Here is a 22069-nt window from a genome sequence, read left to right on the forward strand (position 1 = left end):
ATTTTTGTCACCTAGCTAACTTAACTACTACCTGATACAACCTGACAAGCCTAGTTAAAGAAGTTAGTGTAGCCAGATTGATTTTATTCAACATTCGTTCACAATATTACAACCACGTGTAACTGTCTCTGAGAACCGAGACAGCGACATTGGCTTGGACTTCTGCTCCAAGATTAGTATCACTGGACCAGCTGTTAGACTCTACTGTCGGGCCCTTGTCGCTCGGCAACTGGATTCCGTAGAGTTACCCAGGCCCCCCGATAGAGCTCTGCAGCTTCAACAAGTAAGCAACATCCACAACTTTTGATATGAGCTGATGTTGAATATAAATTAATTCCCTAAGAGAAGTTGAATTTTCTTCCTAGCATCTTACCATCCTTTGTTAATTCTGAGTCACATGCTCCACTTCCGCCCACTGAATTAAAGTTCATCTTATCATTAAAAGATCTTTTATCCCTTTGTTTGATTATTTTCTTCACTGTGTATTCTTTAGACATTTAGCTCTAAATAAATGTCCTCATGTATCAGCAAATTGTCTGTTTATGTTCTTCGGGAGCAGAATACAGAGGTCCCTGCATCAAAGAATTCCAGATCTTGTTGTTTTGAGACTGATGAATTGTTTTCCTCCTGAGGGAGGTGGTGTGCTGTTCTTAATGAGTGCAAGATTTAGTACAAAAATAGTGATACTCCTACACTCGCAACTCCATGTCACTCTGCTATGTCCATTACGGAGCTCGCCCACAGCTTTTGGCAGAAAACACAACAACTATTTTGTTGTGCATTTAGGCAAGCACAAGCAACTTGGTTTTGTCAGCATTTAACACAAGTTTTACATTTTTAAGAGAGTGCACAGTAGGTTTTCAACTGCAGGATGTAGAGAGTCAGAAATATAATACAGTACTGTGTCATCAGTGTCCTTGTACAAATGACAGTTGTGATTTTGGGTTCAAGACTCAGGTTGGAAATCTATGGAAATCTCACAATTTAATTTGATTTCAACTCTTAGTGTCCTCTCAATTCTTGAAAACAGAAAGGGGTTCTATTTTCATACTCTTACTGAAATGAAACAGACTGAGGACCGAGTTATTCCATTTCCCCTATCACAGTTGACTGGAAGTATGTTTTTATTAATGGTATGGTTTGTTGGTAGACCTGCTCATTTGCTAATGCTGCAGTATTATACATTCAAAAATGCTTTACCTTTATCACCTTTATCTTGGAAAACAAATTATTATATATTACAAAATTCATTCAAAAGCTTGACTTCATTCAAGAGATCTTGATGTCAATTTTCCATACTGGTCACATATGATCACATTAAGCTGGCCTTTGTCTGTTCTAGTCTGGACCATTTTGTGTTGACAGTTAATGGATAAAATCATACAATGATCTCTGTTTAATGATTCAAATAATTCCCCTTCTGATCCAGTCGCTGCCAGTCGTTCTCATAATGATTACTGATCTCTTAATGATGTCATCACTTGAGAAGTTATAATAGTAAGAAAGAAATCCATCCAAAAAAAGCAAATGAACAATGAAATAGTGTTTTGTGCCATTACTATTATTCACACTATTATTCACAGTATTATTCACAGGCTTTACATTTTGCTGTAAAGTCGAGTCGAGTCGTGCTGGAACTGTGCAGTGGAAAAGCGCCATAACTATCTCTATGGAGTTTGCAGTCCTTGTTGTCTTCCCTCATCCAAATGTATTTTTTTTCTTTGTGCCATTTTTCTCACAAACTGCAGCATAAATTAGCAACACAAACTGTATTTGATGGGTATGGGGTGGGTATAGTTGTTATGTTTGAGGTGCCATTACAGGTTTTTAATAATCATAAGATTTGTTCCCAGCTTTAATAAATGATTTTTCTTTAAAATCTGGATGAAAACTGCAGATGTGTGTGACTATATGTGGGCACACACACCTATTGGACAGTACATATTTGTGTGTGATGATGATGCATCTTGATCTGTTTGCATGTGTCTCTTGCTCATTAATGTGCCTGAAAAGAAAATTACAGCCCTGTCTTGGCTGCTTCCTGCTGGCTAGTGTCAAGGCCTGAAAGAGGCATGGAGTGAAACAAACAACAGGGAGCAAAGAGAACTAAATGCACTCTTAGTGATCAGCTCATACTTTAAGGTGCCGCTGTAGTTTCTTTCTTTTGAGCAACTAATGAACAATTTTTTTTGCAAGAATTGGCACATTTTTTTGCAAAAATGTGAATGTTTTAAATTTTGGCTGTAGTATATTGGGTGCTCAGTGCTTAGCTGAGTGCTACTGAGTGCTACTCAACAGACTGAAGAGCACATGTCAGTGCAGATAATAGAAAACACGACCCTTAAAAATCTGACAATATGCTGAATGGGACTGGTTGAAAAGATGACCTTACATCATCACTGATTCTCCGTTTGGCACAATTAGCCTTTTTTGTTAGATGTCATAAGAATCCCTACCTTTGAAAAATAGTTTAAAAATAATATACATTTTTTGCTCACACGTCTTCAGTTGTAACTAATGGGGTTTGTCTGTACTATTTCCTACAGCAGTAATTTACTTCCGTATCATCAGCACTACGTGGACCCATAGGAGATAAAACATTTTATTACAGTGACTGGGAGCATGTCATACTACAATATATTTTGTCATATGCCTCTTTTTTCTTTTCTCTCTCTTATGTATCTTCTTCTCTAGTGTCAGATATTTCACAAAGAAACAGACGTTTTTTTTGGACCATGCTAAAATCAAATGTACAATCACATAATACTGTCATTGGTGTGATTTACATTGAAAGTGACATAACATGTTTGTGTTTTGTGATTTTATGTCATTTATACTGTATACTCTTAGGATATTGGGTGTTTATGGTCAATATGGTCAAAGTTCCAAAACTTGAGGTGAACAAACATAAAAATGCTGCCTTCAGGCCCTGTTAGCAAAATGAACTCTACCTCCCCATCACACTTAAGTTAGGTCATTTCTGCCTTTGTTGCCACAGTTGTTCCACAGTTTTTTTTGCATTGTCTACTCATATGTTTCTGATCAGATTCAGGCTCAAATGCGTGTATGGATTTGAGAAGTTTGAGTAAAGAACAAGAATTTAAAACCATTTAAAACTGCAATTGTACCATACCAGAATTGGACAACTGGACAAGACTCACATTTTCAAGCAGCCTCTATATGCTTTCAGACCAGCCTAAACAAACTGAACCACATATTTGTAAAAGCACTCTGAATTTCATTATTAATGTAACCAAAATAATGTGCTGTGACAATAAATCTATGCTCTAATCATAGATCACAGTCAGAGCCATATTTCAATGCAAGTCTTGATGTTGGAGGTGTTCCATTCACTTTCAGACCACCTTTAGAAAATGCAGTACATAAGATGTAAATCATACAATGTATTTGTGATTTTGGAGCTATTTTAATTAACCCTTTACTTTGGTTTTGCTCATGTGAAGGTGGTTTAAGCCTGAATGGCCACTTGTCCTTGTTCAGTCTTTCATCGTTTGGGCCCTGGCATGCAGTGTTTGGCTGTGGACTTGAGGAACAGACCCGGCATTGTTACTCCACAAGGTTCAATGCAGACAAGCTGTGTTGTGGCCCAAGGGAGTCATGCACACGTACAAACACACAAACAGAAAGAGCAGCCCCAGGGAGACCTCTATGAAGGGATCAGTGTAAACATCCAGTGGCAGTCGAGGTGTTGGTGGCCCTGTGAAGTGGAAGCAGTGCTCAGGGCATGGTGTGGGCTGATAAGCACTACTAACATACAGGAGAGAAGTGAGTTAGTCATCCCTGTGAAAACACCGACAGCCACCCATTCCCCTGATGCCATATTACTGCTGCAACACACTGCTCAGAGGACCTGCCCAGAATCCTGCAGGAGAACTGAAAAGGGGAGGGAGGACATAACATGTCATGCACTAACAGTACAAGACCGTGTGAGTGTGTGTGTGTGTCGTCGTGTGTTCATCAAGTCAATACTAGAGTTACAAGAGTATACAAGAGTTGGTAGGTCAATTGAATTGAGACACTGGTTTGCATTGGTGCTGGTTTGAAGCCCAGAGGTGCAGCTTATAGAAGGTGCCATATTTTCCATTTGGAGTGAGGACCTTCTGAATAAGGAGTGGAGGTTCTTGCCTTTCATTATTTTGAAACACATCCTGCTACCTTGGACAGAAGCAAACGCTAGCTTAAATTAAATTTCAGACCTGTCTGACAATAAAGTATCTATCTATCTATCTATCTATCTATCTATCTATCTATTTATTACTGGAAACACTGAGCAGAGAACACTTGGGCTACTGGGAAGGTAACCTAATCAAGTAACATTGAATCCATAGCAGTAGGTGAGCAAACTGTCAAAGTTGTTAATGCCCACATGGCAGTCATCAAAGTCTACTATAACTTCAAATCTTACTAGTGGAGCAATAATGTCCAAAATCACTGCCAGCACACTTTGATTGAGACCATAATGACTCGTTGAAGACTTATTATTTCTGGAAGCAAGTGTATGCTTTTTGAATGGGGGTCAATTGGAGTCAGGGATTTTTGGAGCCAACATCTAGCTACTTTCACTGGCATTGCACTTTCAGGTACTTCTGCACTGGCTTCAGCCTCAATTTGCGGTAGTTGATTTTTATGGTAGTGTCCATGATGAGCCTAAAAATCTGTTAAAAAGAAGGTTTAGGTAGGTGGTAAGGCATTCAAATGATTCCACTTCGACACCGGAGACCATGTCCAACCAACATTGTTTTCTGTAAACATTACTTCACTCTTTCCATAACCTTAACTAAGAGGTTTAAGGTGCCTAAACCAACCAATCCTTTACCTCAAAGGTAGCAGATCAGAAAATAGCCAATAGGGGTGTAAGATCAGAAAACTCAAGGGTAATTTTGGAAATTGACTTGTTGATTGAAACTGAAATGTATAGTTATCAGTCATAGCATTTGTGCATACACTAAAAAGACTTAAATAGACATTTGACAGCGCATGAATTTCCTCCCAAGGCATTGTAGGACTGCAGGCAGCTCATGTCTCACTGCTAGTCTGAGAAAACTGAGAGGCTGAAAGTTGAAAATTTTTAACTTATGCAAATGAGGGCAAACTTCTATTGAAAGTGCTGCTGTGATTGACCAAAACACTGACAAGAAGCCAAGAAATGTCGTATCCAGCTGTTGAAAAATTTCTGTGGAGAAAATGATCATTATTGAAATTTTGTATGGCTCTCATCTCCAAGATGACAAGGGCAAACAAACATCAAAAAAAATTACATACATTATTAATTAGTTGTGGCTTGCTTATTTACACAATGCAAGAATACTTGCTATGCTTGACAGCACTGACACAATGACAGCTACAAGCGAGAAGTGGCAGTCACATTATGGACAAATACAACAAATACATTTTATCTCTTGAAATTAGAGCCTCAAATGTTGAACAGCCTTTTGTGTCATAATAGCTTGTAAAAAAAAAGAAAAAATATGGACATGGGTCTATATTTTAGTTTTGATGAAAAACTATAATGAGAAGCCATCTTTACTCAGTGAGTGTGTGTGTGTGTGTGTGTGTGTGTGTGTGTGTGTGTGTGTGTGTGTGTGTGTGTGTGTGTGTGTTTGTTACCATGTTTATGAGACCGACCTTAAGTCCATGGTCAGCTTATATATAAGCCCTAAATTTCACCTAGATTTCATTCCTCCTTTGGTTATGTAAGGCATGCACTTCACAGTGCAAAATAAGCCACTGTGGACCTTCTGAAATGCTCACCGTGAACGGTGCATGATGAAACCATTTGGTAAGGATAACGTTTTCTTGAGAAGGTTGTTAAAACAAGTAACGAGATGTTTACTTTATTGTAGCTTTGATGTATGTAACTGAGTAATTTTAATTTTCAGTTCAGTTGTTTTCAATTCTCACTTCAGCATTTAAACATTTCTAAGCAAACTGCAAGATGTGCCAATTAACAAAAAAGTTTCATGCTGCTAATGTTTATGTCACTACCACTATATTACAGTATGTTAAAGGATTTAGAAATCAGGTATTGCTCTGACTCCAAGACATGCGGCTTGCTCCAAGCTACATTTAAAAACCTATGTTGACACAAATATGTGCTGTGAAGTAAATCTCTGATCAGGTCCCTGAGAGGGAAACTAGGAGAAAAATAACAACTTAGAGAGGAGAGAGGAAGGGATGATGAAGGGAAAGGTAGTCAGAGAGAAGGAGGAACAGGATTTTTGAAGAGTCTATTGTTCATAAAGGTAGTGGTAACAACGCTCCATTTTGCAAAATACAAAAAATATTTTTACCTGTAAATCCTCATGTGATTTTTTTTTTGCTTGTGAGGATAGAAGAAGGGTTGTGTTTCACTCAAAAACAAACATTAAAGCAACAACTCTCACTTTCCCACTATTTTGAAACAAAAGAAAATCACAGCATAGAGCAGAGATCATATGTTGTTTTTCCATCCATGCTCTCATCAAAATCAATTATTCAACCCCTAAATCATCCTTCTATCTTCTCTTTGAGTACTTCCCTTTCTCTCTGTCCCCATCACATCCTTCACATAACTCAGTTTCTTTCACAATTGCTCAGATTTGTAGAGACAAACACAATTTTTAAACCCTGTCAGATGACTCAGTAGTGACTTGGGTCCTTTCCCCTTTCTCCTGTATGCGGTGGAGCCTGCTGATGGTGAGTGTTCAACACTGCCCGCTGGTGCACATAATGAAATGCAGATGGGGCTAATATACTGGCTGACATGTCAGCTTTTACAGATCAGACCTGAATTGATTCACCTGCAATTTCACCACAGCATTTTCCAATAATCTGCACATGGTGTGGGTGGACATTTTTAGACAAACACTTTATTTCATGCCTTGAGAATGGCTGAGACTATGTGAACATAACCTTGATGCTGTGAATGAAACCAGGTTGGAATTTATTTTATTGAAGTTTCCTCACTAAGAGCCAATTCTTCTCACACTTTGAAACAATTTTGTGACACCATTGTGACAGTTTTTCCGATGGACATTGTCTGAAATGTTGGTTTAGCATGGTGGCTGTCATCTTTCTTGTCACATTGCCACTCCAGCACTTACTGCACTGCCTTCCCACGGCTCTGCACAAATGTCACAATACTGACATGGACGACAACAACACATGACATTTAGACCACAAATGTGTCTATACTGCTGCCAGAGCTCACTCACACTAGCAGGTAGCATTTAATCAATTACATCAGGAATATTGATAGCCCCCAACCTCAGGACAGCTGAATGATATAGTGTAACATTTGACCCCTGATCTTGATCACCTGACCCAACATCTGCAAACCCCCAGTCAGTCTGTCAGACAGTCAATAAATCAGTCATAGATGAAGTCAGGAGAGAACAGGCATTTAGTCCCTTCTCAGCAACCCTGACTCCCTGTGCCATTAATGCAGCACACTTCATCAGTCCTAGCTGGCTTTTGTTTTTGTCCCCAGCGAGTCACATCCTTCAAAACCTCCCGCAACAGTATATTCATACAATTTATGATCTAATTAGAGGGCATAATGAATAGTCAACCATTTGTAACGATCGTGATTAAAATGTTTTAGTGATTGCTAAAGATTAATTGTTTCAGTAATGGCTTCAGATTGATGTCATTTGCATACATATGGCAATTATGAATTTTTGTTTTTCATCTCCTTGATGTGCAAAGCTACAAAAGCTGTTTTCTGACTGTACTGAATATCTTCTGTCTGGAAATGGTTTTCACCAAACCCTTTAGTGAAAATCGCAAATATATCTCAACAATCTCTATCTCTACAATTAACCCCATTTGTTGCTTCATTCAATGTAATGTTATTGATATGGACAGAGTAGGCTACCAGATATTGTGCAACTGTAATAAAAAATGCTATTATAGCTGTATTGATGCTGATATGTCTTCATGTGTTCAATGACAGAAAAAACCTAGTGTTAGTATATTATCAAGTTTAGCACTGAAAGCATTGCACAATAAGTCTTTGAAACATTGCCTCTTGTCTTATAAGTTGATATGAAAGCACTACCTTCCAACGCAACACCATTCCTCCTCTGTTTCTCTTCCTGGGTTTTCCCAGTTTTTCCTCATTAAAGGGTTTTTGGGGAGATTTCCCTCATCTGGACAATGCATCTAAGGATAGAGGGTGTGATATGATGTTCAGATTGCAAAACCCTTTGAGGAAACTTTGTAATTTTGGGCTACATAAATCAATTTACAGCAATGCTATGGCATGTGTCCGGCCACTGCTACAACTGACAGCATCACTGTTAATCTGTGTAACCCTTCCTACATCAGGTTTACCAATTTGCTATAATCTGTCCCGCTACATCCTGAGATTATGCTGCTTGCCCCCCTTCTGCGTCTATCCAAATATTGGATCAGTCCTGGATCATCCGTCCGACCCAACAGATCCAACGCAAAGTCTAATTTTTATCCCTTGGATGCAACCTTATGTCAAATAGGTTTTACTGGAAGCAGTGTCTGCATGTGTTTGCTCTGTCCCCTATTTAACTGGCTAGGCCTGTGTTCAAATGGCAGCCATAGGGATCAAGCTTCTGTCTGCAGCAACATGACCTCATTCCTTCAGCTAATCTACAACAGCAGCAGTTGTAGTGAGTTCCTGAAATCCTGGCATTAAAGCGAATGAAAAACGGGAAGTTTTTTTAGTACACTGCTTGGCATACATTTCTGCAAACATGAAAAATAAAGAAGAAAACCATGGTGACACATATTTCAAATTTGTGTTAATCTGAAATCCTGTGCTTGCTCAACAAATCCCATGACTCAAATGAGGGTCGAACTATACCACATGTAGGCCACCAGATTGGTAATGTTCTTGAATTTTTACATTTCAAGCTGTGAGGGGAGCCAGGCTGTGATTTACTGGAGGTGACTTGCTTTTGGCCACAGTGGTTGTTACGCTGTCACACCCCTTGGTGTCATCATCCCGTTGGCCCGCTTTCATGTACACAACTGCTGCACATACACGAAGTTCCTTGTCATCTCAATCAATACCCACCCACATTCAGCCTTTTTTTATTCAGAATATCATGTATTCTTTGTTGCCTTTCTCTTTGACAGTTTTTTCTTATAGTTTTGGAAAAAAGCTATAATATAATGTGACATATGGAGATAATGAGAGCTTGGGGCAGATTAAAGAAAACAGTCATTGACTGCTTCAAGCAGTAGGATTTGATACATTTCTCTTTATATGAGCGACAATATAATTTCCTATCATTTTCTTTTTCATCCTCATCCTCCCATTTTGAGTAAATAATGCTGTAATTACATCTTACCCCTCACTATATAGCTTATGTATGGGTTGTATTTGGTCCAAAACAGCAGCCATGCATTATGCAGAAATGAGCCCCATGTTAGTGCTATCTCATCTTCTTATCATAATAGCACTCCTGAGGGCTTTGGTTACAAAAAATTATGCCTTTACGATTCCATTAATGTTCAATAATGTGGAAGAAAATAGCTATGTCATATTGATGTATTATTTTTAATATGACACCATTCATATAGCATGACACTTCTCATTTATTCATTTGTCATTTATTGACAGTAATAATACATTTTTTTGCAAGTGATATGTACTTAAGATGTATATAAGAAACCTTGCCTAAGTCTTCAAATAAAATGTTCCTTTCCTCTGAGAGAAAGCTCAGGAGCTTCTCTGAATTCAACTCAAATTCATTTCTCAGTGCTCCTGCCCATATGATTGCTCTTGATCTATCATGGATTCGTTGATGTCATGAGGCTATGGCCAGCACGCATTTTGAACCTCTTCTCATTTGAAGTCAACCATGCTCCTCTGACAGTTATTTCTTCTTCATTTTTTTTTAAAGGCATGTGTTAGCTCCCAAAGCTCAGGTCCATGCTCCATATCTCAGTCATCTGGCCGCTCTTCCCTTTTAATTAAAAAAAAGCGTGCAAAAGAGATGTTAGTTGAGGCATCACCGTGCTCCATGTGTTTTTCAGGGATTGAGAAAAACACACTGATAAAGAGAAAATTTTGCTGAAGGCAATCAGCTCCTCTCCTCTATTACTGAAAAGCAAATCTGTGCTTTTCTTGGGCAGTACTGTTCCTTGCGTAGCTACCTGATTGTAAATGTGCCCAGTGTTTGGTGATAGTCAGCAACTCCTCAATTAAGTAGCACTCAATAAAATCCACTCCAGGTTGAAAAGACTAAGTAGCACTTTCAGTAGTACTCCTTTTGATCATCTTTGTCCCTTGACAGATGGGTAGCTTTTAACCCTTCACAGCTCCAGTATCCTCAAAGTGCAGCCATTCACGGTCTAGTACTGTAAAGATTGGTGAGATGAGGAGACGGTCAATGGCACAAGGGTGAAGTGAAAGATCAAATTAACATCATGCAAGGCTTCCTTTTTCCCACAGCACTTTTCCAGAAACATCCAGAAGAAATTATAAGGTGTAGATGAAGGTTTGATAATGATAGACTGCTTGAGTATATCACAAGACATTCTTTAAGTCCTTCTTTTCTTTCTAAGTCAAATGTGAGAAATTCCTTTTCAAATAAATGGAGTAAAATACCTCAGACTGCATCTACAGCCTAGACGCGAGGTAGTACTTGTGGCAAGATTATTGTATTAGATTAGAAGTTCTTGAATTTTTTTATCGATTCATTCTCAAGTACTGTTAGCCTACCAAAGCCTATTTTCTATCTTGTGAGTTGCTAGTCTTTATTTATTTTTAATGTAGTTATAGTGCGTTTCTTAAATGGTTTCAACAGTCAATATACAGTGTGCTCCCTTCATGTGTCATTTGCTGGGTCGGTTTTGTCTTTTTCAAGGTCAGTTATGTTATGTAATTTAGTTTGCTGTATATTTCATTCAGTTAAAGGATAGGACCTAATTTGGTTAGTTACCATACACTGCTTTATAAATCATCATTGTATTAAAAACCCACTTTTTGCATTATGTGCCTCGCTGTTCAGTCCCTCACAAGCAAATACAAGAGTGAGCATAAAAAAGCAGAAAGAAGTAAAAGTAAACAAGACAATATAATAAGATAATATGGTCTACAACCATGCTAGTACTCATTAAAACCAGTCTGTTAGATAAGTAAACCAATATATTTCTTGAAGCACTGAAGTGCTTGAGGAAACATCAGGGCATCACAAAAGTAATTAGGATTCATCCTCTGGGGACCATTAATTTCTGTACAAATTCTCATGGTGATCCATCCAATAGCTGTTGAGATATTTCAGTCTGGATCAACCATTGCTGCTAGCATCTCTAAAAATGTTCCATAGATTGTTGTTTGTCTTCATAACATGACATCTTACTGACAGGTGCTTAAAGGAAAAATCCAGAAAACATGCACACTGCCAGTCACCTTACTTAACCCACCTCATCAAATTACCTGATACAGGTTTACCAACTGAGAAGTCATAATAAAATAAAGTGAATAAGAGTGACCTACAGCGTGAAGGATATTTGGTTCCCTTAAAAAAATAAAAAGATTAAACTGCAGGGAACCAGATATAGACACAGGGGCTCTGGTGAAGGAGGAGGATAGAGAGTGATGTGAGCAAGGCTTGGGTGTGTAGATACAGTGAAGCAGAATGTTTCATCAGGAAAAGATAGAGGCAGACAGAGTGAGATAGGGAAAGAGACACTGGTGAAAGTGAGACAAAGGGGTGAGACAGAAGAAAACGCAGCAGAATGCATGGGTGGAGATGAGCTTTGTCTGGCGAACACTCTTTATCTGATAGCGTTAATCTTGTCCTCTGTTCGTAGCATTGCCACGCACCAGCACTTTTAACTAGCTCTGATAATGGGAAGAACAGCATCAAACTCATTAATTGAATTAGCTCTCTCTTTATCTCGGCATCGGCCTGTGTCCGCTCTCCCCTAAAAACACTCTGCCGACAACTACTCCTCAGCTAATTGATTCTGAGCATCTCCGGCGCAGCCCCGTTTCACCTTACTAATTTATTGGACCAGCTCCCAGCCTGGTTCACCTGTCTTTGGCCACTGTCTAATTTAATTTTACCCCAAGGTGATGGAGATTATTTTGTTTATTAACCAAGACAGATAGAGAGAGAGGGAGAGAACATAAAGGGTTGCCATGCCCAACAGCCTGTGTGTTTATTTCATAACTGGATTTAGCTGCAGGTGTGTGAGAATTAAGGGACACAGGCCAGATAATGTAGCTCAATGCGATTTGGCCAATTTCACCTGCTGTCAGTAAATTGAATTGAGCTAAACTGCCTTTTCAAAATAAATTCAGAAAATGTGCCCTACCATGAGTTATTGTGTGTTTCACATTTAACTAATCACCAGACCAATTTGTCTTCTAAGGGGGCTTTTTCTTCAGTATTTGGAGAGTTTCAGTGGGATTAGTTAATGATGCCTCACAACCTGGTAGCAGGTTATGTATGAATGTGCTTTGGCTCATCTGTATTACAGTCCTGGCTATTGAGGCAGCAGCTTTTCCTCATTTGGATCTCCCTTTGTAGGAGCTGCTCTGTGATGTTGAAACCAAAGGTGGTTTCTTTGTGATGGAACTGATATCAGAGCAATTGTTCTCACTTTCATCTATCTTCACTAAAGGTTAGCTTTGTCCACCAGCCTACTCTCTGCCAATGTGTTAACATTATATCAGATACAGACACAGACCAAGGTGTGTGTGTGTGTCTCTGTCTGTGCGGTGAGGGTGTGAAGTTTTTGGGTTCTCTCGATTCTGTATTTCCATCCTTGCCAGAGTAATGATCTATTATCACCAGGATGGCAATACAAGGCACCACTTTCCTAATATTCCCTCTCATTTTTATCATTATTGTTTGTACGCAAAATGTAGTTTAGTAAAATAACCTTGAAAATGGTCTTCTGAGGATGACATTGACATAACTTATCTTCCCCCTTTCACTGTTGGAAATGTTAGATTGTAACAGGCAGCAAAATGTCAGTGCTGACTACACCTTTGATTTTCTTATTCTCTTTGTATATCTCTTCAACTCTTTTCCTCTACTGAATGTTTTCTTCCACAACTCTGTCCTTTTTCATCCACTCTTATACAATACCTGTCTTCTCTATTTCACTTGGCTGGTCTTTGTAAACCACCATTCTTGCTCTGATCAAACACCTTTAACACCAAACTATCCTTCCTTCTGCGCTCACTAGAAAGACCTTTACACAGCTCGCCCCCACCCAATCCTGACCTACCACCAAACATAACCCCCTAGCCCTCGTAAACACACTTGAATGACAGCATGTAATCGTTGCAATTATGCCCTTTTCATGAATGCATTTCACTAATTACCATCTTAATCTTGAACCTCATCATTTCCACTTATATTCCCTCCATGCTGACAGCAGTAAAAAAAGTTTTTGACTAAAGCTCTTAGCTGGTTTTTATTAGTGTTTGAAAACAGTTTTGGTGTTGAACACTCTTGGTGTTCCTATACCTACTCACCTGTCGGCTGGGTGCCCCAGCTGCATCAGTCTAACCTAGAAAATCGAGGAGCTGCATGGCCCTCATACCATTGTTCAATTAAAGGATGGACAAACGCTTCAAAATACTTTTCCATGGGCTGGTCACACCATGTTGTTACAAGAAATTGCTGCTGGCTTGCTCAACTCCACTTCCTCCTCAGCAGCACTCTACTGTCTGTGGTGGAGGGAAAGCCAGAAGACCCTGGTCACCAACCACCAGCTAGGAAGGACTCCTGCTATCAAACAGATTCTCTGTTTTGTAGAATCTTCAGGAATCAGCCCCACTACCCTGGGCTTCTACCATGGCATCAGCAGGGAGCACCGGCAGCATGACAGCTCATACCAGCCCTTCTCGGGTTAGTTACCAGCCAGGCGGGACAAACGGCCATTCAGCTGCTCGTGCCTATCCCGCGATGGTGAGCTCTTAGTTGGGCAGGTGTGGCCAGCATCAGTGGGGGAGCGGTTGTGCTGGTGCCTGACCACTGCAGCTTCTCATCCTCTTGCATCTGGTCCCAAAACATTGATTATGGGATCATTGATGGTTCCGGTACATTACACTTCCAGGAGCTGTAACTTGTTGCTACCAGGAGCCTTAGTTTTGGATATTGACACTAAGTATCCACATCTGCTCAATGAACATATGTCTGCTTCGCAATCAAATTCAGCCATGCTCATCAGCTTCACACCTGGCTGAAGGACCACTTCTGTGCATTGGGAGTTCCATATGTGGGCAATTTTAGAACCTTCTGGAACAGACCCAGTTTTTTCATATTTTATGGATTTCATTTGAACACATTTGGGTCTCATCTTATCGCTTTGAAAATGAAACTTATGCTGAAAACCTGCTAGAATTACTGAGTCCAGGTCCTTCTAGCTCTAAAGTTCCTGTAGTAATTACACACTGGTCTGTCAAATGAAATGAGCACATCTTACGCAGCACGTACGATTAACAATTTCATAATGATCTGGAGCAAACTCCAGCTCTAGTTTTAACCTCAGTTTTAACCCAACACAGGCTATTTAAAATGGTTGTGGTTTCAATCCCCCTCTAATAAGATAAATTACTTTTTATCTCTTTTGCTGATTTAGATTTTATGTTTTGTAACAGAATCCTGGCTATAGTGTAGTGATCAGAGTAAATGTAACCAAATAGGTTGTAATTGCTTTTCCTCCTTTAAAAGGCTGCTATTTAACTTGGTACTGATTTTTAAGTATTTCTAAATCTTTTAACTTTCAACGACATATGTCTGGCTAAACTCATAACCGTGGCCACGCTTTAGACCTTGTCTTTAGTCTGGGTCTGGCAATATCTGTATCTGATTTTTGTATCTGATCATCAATGCATTGCTTTTAACTGTGAATCACAGGCATTTAATACTGTATTATCCTGCTCTAAAAAACTTTCTAATCTAATCTAAGTACATTTGCGTCTTTAATGAGTTTAGTTTTCTGTACACTGTTTAATTCCCATGGAATGTGTTTCTAGAATAATCTCACACCAATGATTAGGTTAATTATTTTAATTCTATGTGTTCCTCAACCTTAGATCTCAAAGCCGCTTTGAAGACTAGATCTAACTCAAAGTTAAGAAGACAGACCTGGTTAAATGACACTTGAAGCAGTAAAACGAAAAGCAAAAAAGAACATTCGTGAAAAAAAATCAAATCCCCAGGTCCACTTTGTGCCTCTGAAAGGGTTATTACTCCTTTATAACAGGTTGGTAAAAGAACATACTGTTTTTTGGACTTATTTCCTCCCATCTGTGCAGCCACAGATTTTTATTTAAGACTATTGATCAGTTGATCAAATAAACCTCTCCTTGCACCTCTGCTGATTGTGATGCTGACTGGGACAAGTTTTTATCGCACTTTGCTAGAAAGGTAGTGTCAATAAAACTTGGTATTTCCCTCCAATCCTTACTTTTTAGAGGTTGGGGATACTTTGAGCCATCTCCCCCCTATTAGTCTGCCTGAACTTCTAGAAATCATGTCCTGTAGGAGAGTATCATCCAGCCCTCTTCACAAAGTAATAACATAATTCTAACTCCAAAGTTTTTATTTGACGTAAGGAGGTGTATAGGGCCCAGTGCTCTATTTTGACCAGCTCATTGTCTACTATTTGTGTCACAGAAATGCTTCTGTCCAACCAGTCCAAAAAAAAGGAAAACAAATCTGCCCTTCTAGATAATTATTGTCCAATTTCTAAAATGACTTTTTTTAAAAGATTTTTAAGAAAAAAAACATTTTCCAAAGCAGCATCTTGTTACTTGGGAAGACAATAGTAGATTTGAAAAATGTCAATCGGGTTGTCATCAGTACTAAAGCACTGAGACAGCTATTCTAAAAATCACTCAAGACCTTTTAATGATTGCATGTGTTCAATTCTTGTGCTGCTTGACTTAAGTACAGCCTTCAACACAATTGATTATGGCATTATCTGGTTGGGCATGTCTGTTGCTACATAAGACTGGTTCTCATCATATTTGTCAAATAGGAAGTTTTGTGTCTTTTAACAACTTCCTGTCATAATTTTCCCATCTGAAGTATGGTGTGCATCAAGGGTCAATTCTAGTCAGGGTCAATCATGCTTTCATCATTTCAGATATATTGCAAAAAAAATAGATATAAAATAGATTTTCATTTTAGAGATGCAGAAACTGTTGTACACTTTACCCTTGAACTAAGAGGCACAATCACAATTTTAAAATACTATTGATTACCTTTAAGGCTCCTCATTGCCTGGCTCCAGATTATTTTACCTTTTAATCCCTTATGGACTTTAGTGTAGTTTGTAGAGATCCTTGGGCAATTGTCTTCTGTCTCTTCTAGTGTCCAGGCTGAAAACTAAAGAGGACAGAGCCCTTGCCATCATCGCTCTGTAACTCTGGAACAACCTGCCTGAGGAAATAAGGCTGTCTTAATCTGTTTCTCCTTTCAAATGTTTACACTGTATTTTTATCAGAAAACATTTCCTTGTTTTCAATTTCATGTTTTTTTAAAATACATTTTTAATTGTTTTACAGGGTTACAGGGTTAGGGTTTAAAGTTCTTTAGCTTGTTATAATCTCTCTGTATGTTAAATGTATTTTGTTTTTATTGTATGGCACTTTAACTATGTTTTGAAACATGCTATATTGGTATAGTTTATTTTTTATCAAACTTGCCTGCTTTTTGAACAAAACAACCCAAAAACACAGAAGTAAGAACTAAACTGAACCAGTTGAAGTCGTGATATCAAGACTCCAGCAGAATAATTGTAAAATCAAACATGAATGCAAATATGAATGTTACAATTTATTAAGTGGACCTCTAAGACTTTTATTTGAGTACCCCATATATAATATACTGTATGATGTCTAAATTGTGTTATTTTCACTCTATTTCTGATTCTGTCTCCCACTGTATTCAGAGAATTGTGTATATTTTATTTTATTTCATGCTGCGTAAAGTTTATGTGCATTGCTATTACATTTGGAATGCAAGAGGCATGCCAGAGTGCAAGGTGTGTTGACATGTTATTTGGGCACTGGCCACTGGTCATTTTGGAGCATCAATCAAGGAGAGCCGAAAACTGTCTTTTCTGACAACCTCATCTCATCTGTAAATACTCATCCCACTGATGCAGGTTTTCATGGAATTAACGAGGCAGCTTCATGTGCTGATGCATGCAAAAGGAAACCTCCCTTCAGATTGCTTTCCTTTATTGCTGCCCCCTCCCCCATTCGTCTTCCCTCACCAGAAATCATATTAGCCAAACCAATCTAATTTACAACATGCCATTTGTTAATTTAGCCCCCATGCTCGTTGGCTATAGCGCACGCTTGGGTGTGTCTGTCAAATTGGGCATGAGTATGAGAGAAATTGAGAGAATATGATGCTGAAGGAAGAAACAAGATGAGAGAGAATTATAAGGCAGGTGTGAAACAGCTGAATGTTATTTAGATTAGAAAGACCAAAAGAAATGTTAGTCATTAGGACCACAGAGTATCACGACCTTGGGGCAGCACATTGACACTGTAGTTGAGGAGTTCTTCACTGTATGACAAAATTCATCAATCCATCCAGTTAATTCATTAATTAATGTAGAGCTGCAACTAACAATTATTTTCATTAGCGATATATGGTATCTGCAGAATATTTTATTCTATAAAATGTCAGTAAATACTGAAAAAATGGCAAATACAATTCCCACAGTCCAAGGTGATGCCTTGTTTTGTCCAACCAACAGTCCACAACTAAAATATATTCAGTTTACATCATCTCTGTTATCTATTACAGAGAAAAGTATACAATTCTTACCTTTGAGAAGCTAGAAACTATTTTTTTTAAGTGAAACACATAATAAATTGTTGTAAATTGTAAATTGCTCAATGAAACAACATAATTTAAAACATTGTGACACCAAAGAGATATTTTGACATTGCTGGCTTAGTCACCAACAACTAGAAGAACCCAAAAGCTTAAAAGTTACTGTCATCACTTATACACATTTTTTTTTAAAGCTTGGGAAAACAATTATCAGGGGAATGAAAAAATGTGTCCCTTCAAGTTGGCATTTGTTGATGCTTAATCAATACAGCACACAGTATACTGTCAGAGTTTAGTCCATATTAGTTGATGATCGTTCCCCCTGTAGTCCTCTGTCAGTGCTGAATGTGCTTGCGAGTCTGTAGTAATTACTGTGCCTTGGCTAAGGTGACAACTGGGAAACAGGAGGACAGACGGCAATCAGTCATCTCCTCCTAGTTATTGTCTGTTTCTTCTACACCAGCAGTCGTTATCTTAGCTCGTCAGGAGCAGCGACCAACACAAGGCCAGTTATTACCGCCTCAGTGCCCTGGATAAGATCAAAGAAGACCGGTTGAACACGGAAGATGTAATGACTGTGCTCTTCTAAGGACTGCTGCATGGTTTGTCATGTCATTATCCCCTGTTAACGCTTAGTTTTTTCCCCTCCAAGTCTTTGACAGTTCCAGAATGAGGACAGTCTCCAATTATTTTGATGTGGGGAAAAATTACCCAGCATTCATGTCTCACTGAATGGAAATGTGTCTTTAGCCTCACCTTTTTTGTGCTGTTGGTGTTTTTACTTTAGATCTTCCTTCGCTTGCTAAGTCTCTTCTTTCTTTTTCCATACATGAAATATTCTGCCCCCTTCTTGCCAGTGATTTGAACAAGAGCAATTTGTCAAATTGGAAGAGTACTGAAAGGTGCTCATGTACTTCATGGTAATTTCATGTGACAGAGAAGGAGAAAGAAAGAAATAGTGTGTCAGTATACTGGAAAAGGAGGATGTCATGCCTCTTTGGCACCTGTATGGCCTCCCACAGACTGTGACCAAGATTAATGGGAGTGATGGAGGGACAAAATGGGTGGGGCAGGGGCAGAGGTGGCGTGCAGGCTGCTGAAATTGGACTCCTTTCAAAACCCCAGGTGTGAGGGGAAATTATCAAAAGTGTCTGAACTGGAGCTTGTCGCCTATTTATTGCTCCAGAGAGTCCTGATGTTGGGATATTACAGTGTGTAAAACAAGACCTGTCATGTAAGGCTACTCCTACATTCAATATGTATGCTCATTATGGTTAAACACACTTTTGCAGAGGTTAATTTAAACTTGCTACCCCTGACTGAAACGTGCCATCTGTTGTTCTGATGCTTGGTTTCATCATTGCTAATGAAATAATTTGGCTTGTACCTGCCAGCCTGACTTTGCTAAAGCAATATTCATCCCAAGCAAAAATATAAAAACAGGGCATGTGAGATTGGATAAGCTCCAAAAAAGCATTTCCTATGTCAACCTTTTATAAGAAATTGTATGGTTTTCTCAGGAACGAGCAACCTCCAAAAGCCTTTCTTCATTTTTTCAGTTGGCTATTGTACAACTTCATTGTGGTGACTGATTTCATGTCCTTCTTGCATGTTTGAGTGTGAAGGAGAGACCATGAGGGATTGTTTGTGACCTCTGTGACAGACATCTAAAACACCTCTCCATGTGATGTCTTTCTTTTGACGTGTTTGTGTGTGTGTTTGAGAGAGAGAAGGTAAAGTAGGACAGTGTGTTGCGTTTGTGAAGCTTTTTGTGAAACTTTTTAACTTTTACCATGTGTGTGTGTGTGTGTTTATGTTTCAGGGTCAAGCTGAAGGATGGAGTTGCTTTCCTTGGGGCCAGTGCCAGTAACCCAGTTGTGTGGACGGTGAGCCAGGATGTCAGAAGTGAAGGTCACAGAATTGTCACCCTTCATTGTCGGCGGAAGGAGAGTAGTTTTAGTCAAAGGTATGTCTGACACACTTCTGACAGAATGAATTCATGCACAAATGAAATATGAAGTGAAAAAGAAGCAGTAGCACACTTGTTAATTATTTGGACAGTCAGTAAAGAGTGATTGCAAAGTAACAATAAAAAAGGGCATGACTCAGCATTTTATTCCTTGGCACTGTAGTTAATAAACTGTGTTGTCCAAGTAACACAGTATTTCTTACTGTTAATACAGCTTTTTTAAAGGGCCATGCCAACATCAATTGACCCTACTAACAAGTCTGTGTAGGCCTGGTCTTCATTATTTCTCTGTGCTGTAAACCTCCATTGCTGTCCAAAATCGTTTAAAAACACATCAGTGAGCTACACTGTTACACTTCATTAGGATGAACATGGGTACTGTAATTTATTTTGAGTCACTCCTACATATTCAGTCCTGCTGCTGCATATAATCACTAGAGCACCAAATCTGTATCTGAAAATAGCCCCCTAAAATACAGTTTTCCTGTTTGAGTAGCATTTGTTAAAAACTACACAGCTGGACTATTTGAGAGAATGATTTAGCCTCTCCTGGTAAAAGAAAATATACTTTATATTTGTTACCCATTTTATAATATATCTACAGTAAGTAGGCTGACTTGTGAAACATTATAATCGTGATGTGGTAATACATAAGTGAGCAGGGACCACTTTCAAAATTCATCCAACCACGCAGTGTAAAGTTTGTACATTGATAAGCTGTGTTGTCAAAAGCTAATGCAAGAGACAAATAAGCACATATGGATGTTGTGAAAGCATTTGAAAACAATAGGAAAGAGGCTGCTGCTCAAAAGATGACACTCAAAACTGAGGGCAGTAAAGTCTTGAATGTACCAATCATACTATATATTTAATACAAATGGCTGCTTCAAAGGTAAGAAGTCCATCTAAAATACGGTATGTGGTATTCTTTGAAAATGCTTGGCAGTAATATAAAGCACAGTGGTTATATCAAAAACAGTACTGGTGAGTGCATTGGAGTCTACTTTTATTGAAAATCAAACAACTACTTTAAGTGTTTTATCTGCTTTTTCTTGTCTTACATTTAGTAAACTAAACATCTTTGGGTGGAAGTCAGACAAAAAAAGCAATTTGAAGAAGTCATCTTGGGCTTTTGGAAAGCCCAAGATGGCCATTTCTCATTATTAGATCAAATTGGGTATTGTACAACATGAAAGATTTGAATTAGGGAACATTTTTTCGGAAGTTTTTGCTCACCGATCACACATTGATTGTGAAGTCAAGCAGGGAGTTTTATATGATGCATGCAGTTAGTTGCCGAATAGCACATTTAATTTGATACATTCTTATATATGCCCCTGAAATCAAGGTGACTCATCAAACACTTGAAAACGTTTTACGCAAAGAGAAAATATTTTTTTGACATATATTTGGCATATAAACAAGACTTTTATAACTTAACAATTAACCCAGAGACATAGGATTATATTATTTCACTGTATCTTTAATTGAGAAATTAAAAGTCACATTAATTGACAAGAAAACTTTTGAAAGGTTCAATTAGATTTGACCAAATACAAAGCATGAGAGAATATGAGAGAAGCAGACTAAATATGTATGTAATGCTCATGCGTGGGTGGCTGCTGCTTACATGACCGCGCTTCCATTAATGAATAATAAGTATGTGTGTCTTTGTGTGTGCTGTATGTGTCAATGACGTAACGACATTCAACTTGGCAGCCAAACAGTTTTAGGTGAAGATAAAGTAGCTGCACCCAGCAAGTGACTGGGCTGTTATTTCCTCCAGGGTGTCAAGGTGACGACAGTGATGAATGACAAGTCCTCTATCATTTGCATGCATCTCTTTTATGGCGCCACTGAGGAGAAGAGACTCTCAATTATACAGGACTGCTGAAATCAAGGTCATACATGTTGGCTCTGGTATTATGCCTCACAGTTCCTGGTCGACAAAGGACTACCTTGAAGTTTTGAGATGATAATGCAACACGTGGTGCGACCCTGTGCTTTTAGGCTTTGTTAGCTTACATACTGTATATGAAATATCTGTAGCACGGTGAATACAAACAAAAAATCATTCAAGGACTGCAACAAAAACAGAGAACTGTAATTCAGATATTCTCTTTCATGAGGTTAAAATGTTCCTGAGACTAATTTAATAGAAAATTGTAATTTAATTGAAAAAGTTTTGAAAATACTCATTGTACATGGAGAGACAATGAAAACATTCCCTTTGCAGGATATGCGTCATCTCCTGACCAGTGATGTGTTTTTGTGGTGTTTTCTAGTCTAAAATAGG

At 38.6% G+C, this 22069-nt stretch overlaps 1 protein-coding gene across 1 annotated transcript in view; it reads left to right on the forward strand.

Annotated features, from left to right (window-relative positions):
* si:dkey-112m2.1 (transmembrane protein 132C) overlaps nucleotides 1-22069 on the forward strand; it is a 158431-nt gene that overhangs the window by 69731 nt on the left and 66631 nt on the right. The window contains exon 3 of the mRNA XM_053339453.1: nucleotides 19627-19770. Coding sequence (XP_053195428.1) covers nucleotides 19627-19770 — 144 coding nt within the window. The remainder of the gene's footprint in view (nucleotides 1-19626; nucleotides 19771-22069) is intronic.

Source organism: Scomber japonicus, chromosome 19 (assembly GCF_027409825.1).
Source record: "Scomber japonicus isolate fScoJap1 chromosome 19, fScoJap1.pri, whole genome shotgun sequence".
Lineage (NCBI taxonomy): Eukaryota > Metazoa > Chordata > Actinopteri > Scombriformes > Scombridae > Scomber > Scomber japonicus.